The sequence below is a fragment of the Rhagoletis pomonella genome, unplaced genomic scaffold, assembly GCF_013731165.1.
Source record: "Rhagoletis pomonella isolate Grant_MI unplaced genomic scaffold, Rhpom_1.0 Rhpom_scaffold_00011, whole genome shotgun sequence".
In the NCBI taxonomy this organism is placed as follows: domain Eukaryota; kingdom Metazoa; phylum Arthropoda; class Insecta; order Diptera; family Tephritidae; genus Rhagoletis; species Rhagoletis pomonella.
In genome coordinates, this window is record NW_023458565.1 from 3384993 (window position 1) to 3398485 (window position 13493).

The 13493-nt window shown below is 37.7% G+C and overlaps 2 protein-coding genes across 3 annotated transcripts in view; both read left to right on the plus strand.

The window, feature by feature from the left end:
• The first annotated feature begins 2434 nt into the window (after window positions 1-2434).
• LOC118747288 (ankyrin repeat domain-containing protein 36B-like) lies at window positions 2435-6566 on the plus strand. Of its 2 annotated transcripts, XM_036481291.1 has the most exons (11): window positions 2435-2582; window positions 2662-2870; window positions 2962-3120; window positions 3196-3393; window positions 3475-3687; window positions 3890-3910; window positions 4109-4268; window positions 4341-4669; window positions 4790-4881; window positions 4944-5046; window positions 5230-6566. In XM_036481291.1, the coding sequence occupies exons 2-11, from the start codon at window positions 2748-2750 to the stop codon at window positions 5761-5763; spliced, it is 1932 nt and encodes a 643-aa protein (XP_036337184.1). In that variant the 5' UTR covers window positions 2435-2582; window positions 2662-2747; the 3' UTR covers window positions 5764-6566. The 2 variants fall into 2 exon arrangements, with proteins under 2 accessions (XP_036337184.1, XP_036337185.1); XM_036481292.1 differs by lacking the exon at window positions 3890-3910 and having other exon boundaries at window positions 2439-2582.
• A 6718-nt stretch (window positions 6567-13284) lies between these two features.
• LOC118747289 (ATP-dependent RNA helicase DDX54) overlaps window positions 13285-13493 on the plus strand; it is a gene marked incomplete in the record, with an annotated part of 2904 nt that continues 2695 nt past the window's right edge. Inside the window, 2 exon segments of the mRNA XM_036481293.1 lie at window positions 13285-13390; window positions 13450-13493. Coding sequence (XP_036337186.1) covers window positions 13388-13390; window positions 13450-13493 — 47 coding nt within the window.

The following is a 13493-nucleotide window of genomic DNA, read 5'->3' on the forward strand; positions in this document are numbered from 1 at the left end:
TTTGCAAGCAATTTAATTTTAAAATTTTACACACAAACTCACACACAAATTCTCATTTTCAATCTCAAACAACAACTTTGAAGCTCCCCTCCTCTCATTTTTTACTCTAAATTTTATATAATTTTAAAATGTTGGCAAACTTAAAAAAAAAAAACATGGCCGACGAATTGAGAGAACGGTTTAACCTTATTATGTTTTTATCATGGTCAGCTGTATGAAGGAAAACAAAGTGGAAAGGAATTAAAAAAAAACACTCATCACGTGCAGGTAGAACCGCTGAGAGTTACTTTTAAAATTCTTGACATTTCCAAACATTTTAATTTTTAAATTTACTCACACACACATTTTCATTTTGAATCTCAAGCAACAACAATTTCGAACAATTTCAATTTTTTTATTTTCCCTTTTATATGATTTTAAAATGTTGGCAAACTTCAAAAAAAAATCATGGCCGACAAATTGAGAGAACGGTTCTACCTTACTATGTTTTTATCATGGTTTATAGTAAAATTGGTTGATTTTAAATATTTTGAGGAAAATTATGGATTTTGATGCATTTGCAGTTATAACAGTTGTTCAACCACAAGCCAGAACTCCTCCTATGCCTGAAGAACTGGTTCTCAATCCAGTTAATGCAATAACAGTTTCTTCCATGCCATTGAAAATATGCATTTTGTTAGGTCCACCACCTGTTGCGCTTGCTTCTGCATTCGGCCGCGCTTAGGGATTGTAACCCTTACTAAGCAGAATTCTACTTTCTGTATTGCCGGAGAAGAGGGGCTTCCGCATGTCAAAGGTATACAACATTTCTTGTGCATATCACAGTAGTTTTGCGTAGAACCCAAATCGAAATTTGCAAAAAATTTCATGGTTCAAACCGAATTTATTAATAAGCCAGTGGTCGGAAATTTGAAAAATTTATTTAAATAAAAGTTTGATCCTTTGATTACACGTGTATGTTAAAGTTTTAAGATTCGGGTTATGCGTTTGGACACAACAACCAAAAATCGTTGTACAATAAACTAAAACGGACGCAAGTTTCTCGATAAGGGGTAACAAAGATTCATTTTTGCTCGTTTATATAAAGCACTGGATAAAAATATACGTATATGCGAAAGGCAAATTTATCTGTTTAAATGAACACCACCAATATTTCTTGCAAACACACATCGATTTATATACATCTTTTATCTCACCTCCGACACAGCATTGTTTTGTACACAAAAAAGCTTGCTCGTTCGTTTTTAGGCATTTCGAAAGTTCGAAAATACGATTCGGATTGCAGCATACTATTTCTACGATTCGTAGCAAAATCCGAATACGAAAGTGTTGCAGAATAGGGGTGTAGAATAAAAATTGTTGCATATGTATATTGTGAAAAACTTACCGTGCCAATGCTTTGTTTGTATGTATGAACACTGTGCGAATAAATTCTCTTATTTTCCTATTTAATGAAATCTTTGTGGCTTCATATGTACATACATACGTTCATACTTTAGGAAATTTCCGTCAAAGGTATGTAGTTACTTCCGGTGTGATTCGTTTTTTTTCGTTTTCCCCTATTTCGCTACGCCACATACACATACCTAAACGGATGTGAATAAACTCAGTTGAGCGTTAATGCACAAAGCAGCTTGCATATATATATGTATGTATGTACATAAATATTTAAGCATAGTTGTATATATGTATGTATGTATATTAGTATTTGAACTTACATACGTACATACATATCTGCAAACGAACGTCAACCAAAAGTCGAATCCACAAGAAGTCTGTTTAACGTTGGAGAAAAGGCAGGAAAAAGAAGAACGGAAACATTGAAAGAGGCCAAGCGAGTTTATGCTTCAACAATTAATTAATTAAGTGGAAAAAAAAAATTAATAACTGAGTTGTACCGAAAAGCTGCTTAGAGGATATCTAAAAATCGTTAATGATTATTTCGAAAATATCGTGTTTGGTAATTAGCTGGTAGATAAAGTGGCACATGGAAGTAGTTTTTTGCAAAATACGTTTCTCCGACATTTCCGTGCTACGACGAGAAGACATTTGCAAAGCGAGTATTCACCGTTTCCCGATACAGGGTTGTAATTGATGGTAAGTGACGCCACTAGTTGCACTTCCGTTAAGAAATCGATACTGAATTAAATTTTGTACCGAGATGTTTGTACCATACCAAGTTATTTGCTTAATTTGAGACAAAAATTATTGAAAAAAAAGAAAAAGAGAAAGCTTTATAACTTTTATAACCTTAATATGACAAAGGCTCTAATAAGTTGCTGGTTAACACAAAACTGACTTAAATATGAAATATATGTACATAAGTATATGTTATGCTTTTAAAAAAATTATCAAAAATTAATCTGGCTACAATAAATGCAATAATCATTAAGTAATTCATGACAAACAAAATTCTTACCCATATACCTACCTGTGCAAGAATAACTAGCGCGATAACACTGTCGCATGCAACCCTGCTCGTGCTGCCATCATCATTGCCCTTTTTTGTTTTATCCGAAACAACATCACAAAACGAAATCGGCGCAAACCAAGTGACGGAAAAGAAAAAGCTTGCTCTTTTTGTACGTGCGCCTTGTTTCCTTTTCCTTTAATTTTAATTTTTTGTTTGAGAAATTCAACATTTTCCAAATGTTTTTCCAGATTTCACTTCAGCTGTATTCGCATTCAAGGTAGGCCCAGCATTACTGCAATAAAGGCGAACCGCCTAAAAAAAATTGGCATAGAAAATGGTAGGCGGCGTCGGCGGTGGCGACAATAAAGTTGTGGCCACTTTGCGAGCGGATGGAAGTGTCTATCCTGCTAGTGGAACTTCCATTGGGCAATTAGTGAATTTAATGAACTACAAGATTGTAAGTATTCTAGCGCGCTACAAATTGGTTAAATTTTGCACTCAATGATTTTCCATTTGTTTTGTTTCACATTCGTCGGGGCCTACTTCAGCGCACTGAAGTGGACGTAAGCAATAAGACGCTCAATACATTCAGTGCTCCCACGACTGTTGTTGATCTGGGAAAACAATTATTACATTACTCGCGAGACGGTGATCTGAAAGGAGTGAAAAATATGTTGTCACGCGGTGCTCCTTTCACCTCGGATTGGGTAAGTGGCACTTCACGGAACTCCTCACAACTTTTTGGAAATCTTTGTATTGTTATTAATGTTTGTTTATTTCAGTTGGGTATGTCAGCGTTACACTTTGCGGCTATGAATAACCAATATGAAGTTTGTGATGCTCTACTAAAAGGCGGGATAAATAAGGACTCTAAAACAAAAGTTGATCGCACACCTTTGCATATGGCTTGCTTCTATGGCAATGAACGCATAGTTGAACTATTACTTTCCAAGAAATGTTTGGTAAATCCGCGAGATATGGTATGTAGAATATGAAAATCAAGTTATAAGTAATTCTAACATAGGAAAACTTGTTAATTTAAATTTAAAAAAATTCTGTAGCTACGAATGACGCCACTGCATTGGGCAGTTGAAAAAGGCCACAAATCCATAACACGTCTTCTGCTTAAACACAACGCCGATGTTACTATAACATCAAAATTCGGCAAAACACCGATTGCAATTGCCGTAATGACGGAACAAGCGGATTTACTCGAGGAACTGGAATTAGCGCGACAATCGCAAATTAACCGCAAATATAATGAAGAACATGAGGTGAGAATAAAATAGCTTTTAAATGTCGAAAAAGTGTTAGTTATACTTGTAATGCAACATTTAGAATTGTTAAACGAAGTTACATGCTTTAAATTTAATTTTTTTTTGTGCTTTTCTGTTTGTGCTTATCTGTCAAAAAAAAAAATAAAATGCGTGCATTCACATTCTAATGTTAAAAAAAAAATCATAAATATGCTCGCAGGTGCGGTCCAAGCGATTCAGAGTAGGTACCCAAGTTAGCTTGATTAGTTTTTGTGTGTATTATTAACAATTTGGCAAAACGATTATTCCAAAATAATAACATCTATCCTAATATGCATTTGTATGTATTCCAGTAGCTTGCTTTTCTAAATTGCATTGTTCTTTATGCAAATCAGGAAATTAAAATAATATGTATTGTAATGTTATTTTAATGTTTCAGAAGGAAACGTCTGAAGCCGTGAACTCCATAATGGGCATATCGAATTTTGTGTCCGAAGATGCAGGAAATTCAACAAAAATTGTTTTGGAGGTAGATGACGATTTGACAAATAATAGCGATTACGCAGAAGCCAAAATATCTGATTTGGCAAATATCAAGGGTAGTTATCATTCATTGAGAATTTAAATGCATACTTCTACCATATTTATTTTGTCGTTTCTCTTCTATAAAGAAACGGGCGTGTTAGACAAAACCACAATAAATATGCTCAAAGATCATGGAATATCTATGATACCAGAAGATGAAGACACATCTAAAGAGCTGCTCACCACTGCCTTGCAAAACGGACGTCAACTAGTTTTGTCGGAAGGTGGAAAATTATTGCTTAACGAGACAAAGAAAATACATAAAAATAATAATGCCAGCAGCAGCGGAAAATCGAATTTAAATACCAACTACACAGTGGTTCCCGTTCGTGGAACATTGGCATCACGCACGCAGAATTATAAAGCGCGGGCTAGTATCATTTCTAAGGCAAAGGATAATCTCAATATGTACAAGGTTCGTTAGGTTAAAAATGTATACATATATACATTTATATGTACATATATATGTGTTAAACCAGGAAAGACTCATTTAAGACAGATTCATATTTTAAGCATACATTCTTATTTCTTTTAGAACGTACGCATTATTTCGCTGAATGACTTCAAAAAATTCTATGGGAATACAAATATAAAAGGTGTACAAAAAATTCCGGCATCCATGGCAAGGTATGTAAATGGAATCAAAAACTGTAATCAATGCAATGCTTTAATTTTTCTTATTATTTTAGCGATCGATTGTCGTGTATAAGGCCACTAACGGACGAACAACGAATACTTAATACTGGTAGCAGACAAATATACACAGCTCCACGACTTCTAGCCCAACGACAGGTATTTTTATATTGAGTGTTATAATTGTTAAACAAATTCTCAAATAAATACCTAATTTTTGCGTGAATCTTGTTTTATGTTTTTTTTTTTTATAAATGCGAGCTGGGGCTTATCTTTAAGTTTATAATAAAAACATAAACATATGCCTTTTTTGTTAACACAAGTTTTATTTCTATTTTGCAGTTAAAATCTGGCCAAACAGTTATAAAATCTGATCAAACAGACACTGGCACCGCGGAGGAAGATGACATTGATTCAATTATACAATTGGTACCAACAGATAGTGACACGGAGATGTCAGAAACTGACCTTTCGCAGCAGCACCATAATCAACAACAAGTGCAAAAGCAAAATCACCAACAGCAGAAAATGAGCGTCACCAGTACCGCTCATGGGGCGAAACAATTACTCAACATATCTGCACCCCCGCTGGTGCGTCAAATTTCCTCTAACACAGCCAAACAGAGCATCATCGCTAACAGTAGAACCAACGCGCCAGGAAGTGATGGCAAGCAACCGGGTGCGACAGTTATTTCTTTATTGTCAGTGCCCGAAATTTGCCGTCAACTATATGAGCTACGCCGTCAAAATGATGAATTAAAGCGCAAATTCGACACAGCACAAAAGGAGAAGGACGAGCTGCGTCAACGATTGGATAGATTGGAAGAGCTATTGCTGGTAGAGAAGATGGATGAGGGTTATACCATAGATACTTAGTTGCAACCGTTGAGCATACAGTGTAAAACACCTTGCTTTTTATTTTGTTGCAAATTATGCGTGTTATTTTAATTTCTTGCAATATATAACATAATTACAAGTGAAATGAGAAGCCGGTATCTAACATACATATGTTTGTATTTAGTTAAAGAGTAAGTTATAGTATGTAACGTTGAGGAAACATGCATTGCGATCGTTACATAATAAGTTGAAATATAAATTACTTTAGCTTTTTACTGTAAATATGTTATTTATAAACATTTTATTGCTAAACAAATCATTTCATTGTCCCTCATTGCTGAAATAATCAGGTTTAATAATTTTTATGCTAGTACTATTCAGTTTTTTAACACTTAAATGTTTTGGCGATGAAATTAGCGTATACAATTACCTTTTTTATTGTCCAAAATAAAGCAAAAGAGAATGTATTTATTATTTCACAAAGAACAGTTTAATCTAATTGAATTTTTGTATTTTTCTAATGACAAAGTGAAACAAAATTGAATTTATTTGAATAGACACAAAGGTACCACTTTAAGAAATATACCACAAGAAGGTGTACATAAAAAATTATATAACCACTGCAGAAAGATTGTATAGACTAAGTAAGCATTATTTGAAGTCCGAAAGTTAAAAACTGATTTTTGTTTCTACATATATTATTTAAATACATAAGTATCATACGGAAAATGAGCAGTTAAAATTAGAACAAAAATAAAGAAGCTCTTTTTTTAAATTATAAGTCAGTTGATGTTATATCCTACGGTTCATTGAATAAAAGAACTTTTAAAATAGTGAACTAACTTATTGCTTTTACTATTATTTGAGGTTATTGTATAATAATCAGTCTTATCGTGAGAACAAACATTTCCAAAAATGATAGATCAAAACCAAAGTAATATTCTCCAATTTGATTTGGTTATACTTGTAAATTTATGGGAAAAATTCTTTCCCATTGAATCGGCTATAGGGCTAAACATTTCTACAATTAAAAATAACACTTTTACGATAATTTTGGGCACACAATTTCCATTCCTTTGCATATAGGTAAATTCTAGGTAACGGCCGTGATATTCGTGTTCTAATTATTGCCACGCACTGCAATAAAATTTTTTTGGAAGATACCGTTAAGTACAAAGATCCAAGCACATAAAAAACGATCCGGACGCGATCGCATGTAAGAAAATTAAAAATTCAGACTTATTCGTTGCTATCACTGAATCCATCGTAGTCCGACTTTTGTGAAATCTACGCATCAGTGAATCCGAATTGCTTCGAACGCATGCATTCAAAGTTCATATGTATTGTATATTAGGGTGGTCAAAAAAAAAGTGAAGCCGGAATTTTAATGCTCTCACTCCCTATGATTGTTCTATTGTATAAAAAACATTACAATTAGAAAACTAGATGTCGCCCCGCCAGAAGAAGTTAAATGTTGCGCCTAAAAATATGCACTACTAATGCTGCAGCGGAAATGGACGACACGCCATTTCTTTAAATGACTAATTGCTGGCTATAAGCAGAGAACGTTTATGAAATCAAAATTAAAAGTTATCAAAACAAATTCAATGGGACTGAGAAATATTATTTTTTAATTTTTAGTCCATTTATAAAAGCATGGTATATTATAATTTTTTTTATTTTGAAATCAAAAAAATAAATAAATTTAGAGGTCGCTCAAAGCGCTCAAAGTATTCTATAGAATCAATATTTTTGATCGGAAAACTCTTGTTCTCTTCAGTAGACTTCCAATAATAATACCCAATTGTTTATTTAACCATTTTTTATTACTAAAGACTTTTTATTGGTCCCCCATTGCATTTTCTGAGCTTTTGGCGGACCTATAAAATATAGTTAATCTGGAAAAATTGTTAAATAAACCATTGGGGAATATTATTAGAAGTCTACTGAAGAGAAACAGAGTTTTCCGATCGAAAAATATTAGGGCTGTTCAGGACCTTGTGCATATGCTATTGCATTTACATATCCGTTGTATTCGTAAATTCACAACAATAATGTGCACACGGTTGCCATAGCATAAATATCCCGGTAGGGGATAGCATAAACATTTCGACTTCACTTTTTCACATGCATTTTTGGAACACCCTAAGCATATGCTACGTTCGTAGCTATTCGAGTTCAGTGATAGTATTTTTGTAGATTTCGCGAACAATTTGACTACGTTAGATGACAAATATCTCTTCGCGGTTTCTTTAGGTCGAGGACTATCCGTTTATCCGGATATTCGTGTACACGGATAAAATCCGAATATTCGTTTCTCATTTGTTATCCGGATGTCCGGTTTATATCCGTTCTTTTTGTTGTTCGAATATCCCGATTATCCGGTCGTTTAAAAAATCTGGATAGAACTCCCAGTACTATTACATATGCTCCACTTCACCACAGATGCATATCATTGCCTGGGTAAAAGATTGTCGTAAGCGCCATTTTGACCATATTTAGTTATATGTATGTATGTTTATAGATGCAGTCATATATTTTAAACAATATCTTTCGATTGGTGTTATCAGTTTTTGGAATTGACGTATTAAACTAATCAAGATTTTTCAAATGTCGTAATTCATTTTTGTATACCTCCATTAGTTTACGAGATATTGAGTAAAAAGTATCGTTAATTTAGTACAAATGTTTATCACATTCAGTCGTATGTCATACAAAGTGGCTGCTAAATTGTTGACAGATGTCGCAGACGACCAAATTTTGCTAAAAATAAATAGTAAAATAATTTAAGAATTTCGTGAACTAGTAACATTTTCCGAAGCTTTGGAGAAATCTATCGTCGCGGTTTTTAGAAATTGCATTCCAAACTTCAATCGCGATTCCCCAAAACCTGCGTCTTATCTCTACACCACACATACAGTCTTATCCTGCAAACAACTGACCCGAAATGAACGAAACCCTTTTCAAAGATCGAATCAGTTATTTGTACAGAGGTATCTAGCATTTCCAATTCATCTCAGCATTTGTTCTTGGGGCCCGGTTTAAAAGTTTTCTCCCATCATTCCTCAACTTCTGCAGCTCTTTATTCCACCAATGAGGAATGCGGCTAAGGGGAGGACGAGGTGGCATAGTTCCCTATAGTATCTAAGTCCTAGAGAAGGTAACAAAAGTATAAGAAAGACAGGTATGACCAGTACGTCATTTCTCCTCTGCAAACTTAACAAACTCTTTAACGAATCTCAGTAGTCTGACGAGGGAACGAGAGTTAAGCTGATTCATTCTCAATACATCTCGCGAACGCTGAATGGTTGCCAAGGAAATCTTCTGTACTTTCCTTAACCTCCAAGCAGATGTACAAAGTGGGTATTCGATGATAGTTATAATGGCAATATGTCGTTTCCATGCTTTGTGTACCATTATCAAGGCTCATAGCTCACTGCTTCTTTGCCTGTGAAGGAATTTCGATACCACCCTGAATGGCTTTTTCAGGAAATATTTGTTTTTTGCACCAACGGTACAGTTTATTCATAAGATTACTGACATACCTGACAGTTCCCGCTATGGTTTCCACCCAAATGGGCGCTCCAAAGAACTTCAGTTCGCCACAGTCTCCTGGTATTTACATGAGTGGAATCTTGCTCCATTTTACAATGGAGTTCAGCCTCAATTTACATTGCTGGACAATACTTGAAGACGTCCAAGCAGCTTGGCTATCACTGCATACCCTGATTTGGTGTCCCTGCCACTTTCCGCCAACTATCCTATTTGCTTATTTCTTTCTTGCAAAGATATCCAACCAAACAACCATTGACATTACACCTAAAGCTCAAAAACATCTGAAGTTACCCGAAGTTAGTCTCCAGATGTCATCCATTTTCAGTCTTTGAGCCTTCTGTATAGAAAATATTAACGAGTTCCGCAGGAGAGTGTCTGGACCTCTCCATTGCTCCCTTGGGGGAAAGCTAACGAAGTACTTTTTCCAAAAGATTTTGGTGCTCAAAAAACAAAGAGATACGCTTTCACACTAGGTTGAGACCTCCTGACATTAGTGCTCAAATATAATTCGCGTAAACTTGCATTTCTGTTAGTAGGTAGTCCACCACCAGAGAGGCTAGAGTGCACCCCCCTGCGGTATGATACAATCTTCTAGAAAACATGGAATGGATCCATCTTATTTTTGTTACATCCACTCCATGCCATCTAGCCACAGAGGGAATACGAATCAAAAGTAACATTGCTTAGGGCCCCTTCAATATCAGAAAAGACCTTAATTGAGTTCTTCCATGCTTCCAGCACCACGTCCATATTTGATACAAGGTCGCGTAAGGCTGATTCGCAGAATTTTCCACCCTAGTATGCACGTTGTTTGAAAACAAAGGCGACTCTTTGACAAAACGCAACAAGTTCTTAAGCATGAAAGATGTCACACTGATGGGTTTGAAGTTTTTAGCAAGCGTTTCCGAATTTAGGAAAAATGACAACCCTAAACTTTCTCCAAAGAGTGAAAATATTACCAAAATACCCTAATATTATTACTGGGGCCTTTATAACCTGACCTCTTTAACACTTCAGCATCTTCTGATACATACCATCCTGGCCAATTGATTTAAACTTTCAATTTTAAAGCCATTAAAAGAGGTTAGAGAAAACCTCACCGATTCCCAAGTCATCACACACATCCTGCTATATGTCTTTATAACAGCTTAATTTTGACGTACACGATTTTTCTCTTATATTACCTCTGCACTGTCGCAGCCGCTGTGGCTCAGAGGCAAGAGGTGCGAACTACCACTCCGTAATACTGCCCAGATTGGCGAAGGTAGTCCCAAGGATTTTCGGGTTGTTCACTGTTGGAATTGGTGCCCGTCGGAATAAATATCCAGCAGTAGCTTGACCTCTTTCGTCCAGGTGTTGAAAATGGTTTCAGAGGACTTCGTAGGGGAGATGGTTAGGCTACTAGGACCGTCCTCTCACAGGAGCGGTTGCGAGCTATCTGAATATTTATGGCATTAAGTGCGGTGGTGCAATTGTGCAATCTACGGACGTCATACTTATAATTTGCTGGGGTCGGGAGGTTCATGAAGTGCGGGAGTAAGAAGGCCTCTAGTGCCTCCGCTACAGCGCAGGGGAGTGTTATCGGCAATTAATACTACCCTCTGTTGGCATGCTTTCCCGGTTTAAACAGTGGGGCCACTCGGTTTCCACACACTGCACACACTCCTGGTGGGAGTGTCGTCGTTAAATGTGCAGAATGGCGAATCGTCTAGCTAGTCAGCCAAGCGTGTTACCCTACGATCGTTTGACAGGATTTAATGGCAAGGAAAGTGATGCGCATTGAAGTCACCTACTACGATGCGGTTTTCACCTCTGAGAAGCGCACCTAACTGAGGGTGCTATCCTGCCCACCAGAAGGTGACAGGGGGTATATAAACGCTAAAAAGTTTGAGCTCAACAATCAATCAGCAATCTCCTGACCCTCTACGATCGTATCCCTGCGGTCGATGCCTGTTATGAAACCTCGCGAGGTCCTTTGGCTGAATGCCATTTAGGGCATGTGCCTAGGAAGCGAAGTCTGGTCCTGGTAAGGGCTTCACAGTGGCACATAATGTGCTCTGCTCTTTCCTTTTCTTCGTTACACAACCTCCACTGGTCAGAGTTGACAACTCCTATGTTTGACAAGTGTGTCATTACCCTACAGTATCCGGAATGAAGGACTTGGCCTGTCTGTTACCTTCCGTATTTGTCCAGTAATGTTGTGCTTCGTTCTTCATCCAGGAATAGTAGGTAAAGGGTCCTGGGCCTATGAAACCCTGTGCAGCTCCTTTTCTGGCGAGAATATCTGCCACTTCATTACCCATGACTCCACTGTGTCCCGGTACCCATATGACGTATACCCGGTTCCTGGAGCCGATCAGTATTATAAGTTGAAGACAGTCCCACACCAACTTTGAGTTGACCTCGTGCGCTTTGAGACCGAGGAGCGCCGCTCTGCTGTTCGAGTATATGTAGATGTGTTTTTTGGTTGTCCCACTTCCACATACAGAGTTACCTTGCCCCATGTTAATGAAAAGGAGCAGTCTTGGTTGTATGCCGTAGACTCCTGCTCGGGCGCCGTGGTCTGTTTCTAAGCCGTCAGTATACCAGATGCGGCTGCCCTTCCGGGGTTTAGGTCGTTCGTTGTCCCAGTTATTCCTGTCAGGGAAAAAGACCTTGAAGTTTTGTGAGAAGTTAAACCTCGGAAGGCACATGTCCACAAAGCTTATGCGTAACCCATCTTCTTGTTCTATAACCCTGAGGGTGGAAGGCTGTACATACTTCTTGTCCTCTACACTGTCCCCTGAGATGAGCCCTGCTGTAAACAGTAGAGCCTCCTTCTTGATTACAATGTGTAGGGGAGGCAGGTCAAGAAGCACTTCGATAGCCGCCTTTGGTGTTGTTCTCATCGCGCCAATGCTACCCACGCAGTCCAGTCTCCGTAATTTACTGAGCTTGGCCTGTGTTGACTTCACTTCCGCCTTCTTCCACCACATGGGTGCAGCATAGGTGAGGTCGCATCATACATCCACCTCGACAGTTTAGGTCTGATGCCCCAGTTCCGTCCCAAAGTTTCCAGCAGGTCAAGATAGAAGCCCTGGCCTTTTGAATAGTTTTATCCAGATGTGGATTCCATGAGAACTTGTCATCAAGGATAACTCCTAAATATTTGGCCTCTTTGGAGAAGTGTATCTTTTCACCTTGAAGGAATGTTTCTACTGATGTGTCCCTTTTATGTTTAACCCATTTTTACTACACCAATTGGCGACTATGTTCAGAGCATTCTGTAGGAGGTTGGAGATGGTAGCTTCGAATCTTCCTCTGATGAGAATGACAATGTCATCCGCATAGCCCTGAACGTCGAAGCCGTTTTCGCTAAGAAGGCAGAGTAGTTCATCTACTACGATGGACCATAGCAGAGGGGAGAGCACTGACCCCTGCGGGCAACCTTTCGTAGCTAAGAATCTGACCATTCCCAGTTCTGAATTTAAGGACGTTTGCTGTCCAGCGATATATGATTTGATCAACCTCTCTTCGCCGGACGCAATTGTCTAGAAACAACCCACCACTACGTCTTTGTCCTCCAGGGACTTTTCAATTTTCCTTGTTAGATTCTGAAGAGCGTGGATAGTATATCTTCCTGAAAGATAGGCATATTGGTGTCTGTGCAAAGGGTTCCTCGTAAGGAAACTATCCATGATATGCCTGTCTACGATTCTTTCCGTTGTTTTTAGTAGAAAGGACGTAAGACTAATGGGTCGGCATGACTTTGATTGGTCTGCTGGTTTCCCCCCCTCCTTTGGGATGTAGCGGACAGTCATATTCCGCCATTGTAGTGGAAGGGACCCCCACGCGAAACATGCTCTGAAATGTGGTATCAGGAAGGTTAGGAAGCGGGGAAGTCCCTTTTGAAGATGAGCTGAGAAAATACCATCTGCAGTTCACGGAAAGGGTTAAAGTAAACTGCCTTACCGACTTAAGCAATCAGCTGCTTGTTAAAACTGCTTTCTGACATTTCTTTGTTTTATTTTTCTTTTGCAAAACAAATCGGTTTACACGTGTTTTACGTTTTCTGTGCAGCAAATAAATCAGATAAAATCGTTATTTTATTCGCATAATACTGAAAACTATGGTAAGTTCCTGTAAGTATGATTGTTTGCATGTGTATCTAATGTTCCATGCATTTTTTAGGGTAAGAAGAAAAGTGATGTTGACTTGCCCGGCTTTCCTTCCCT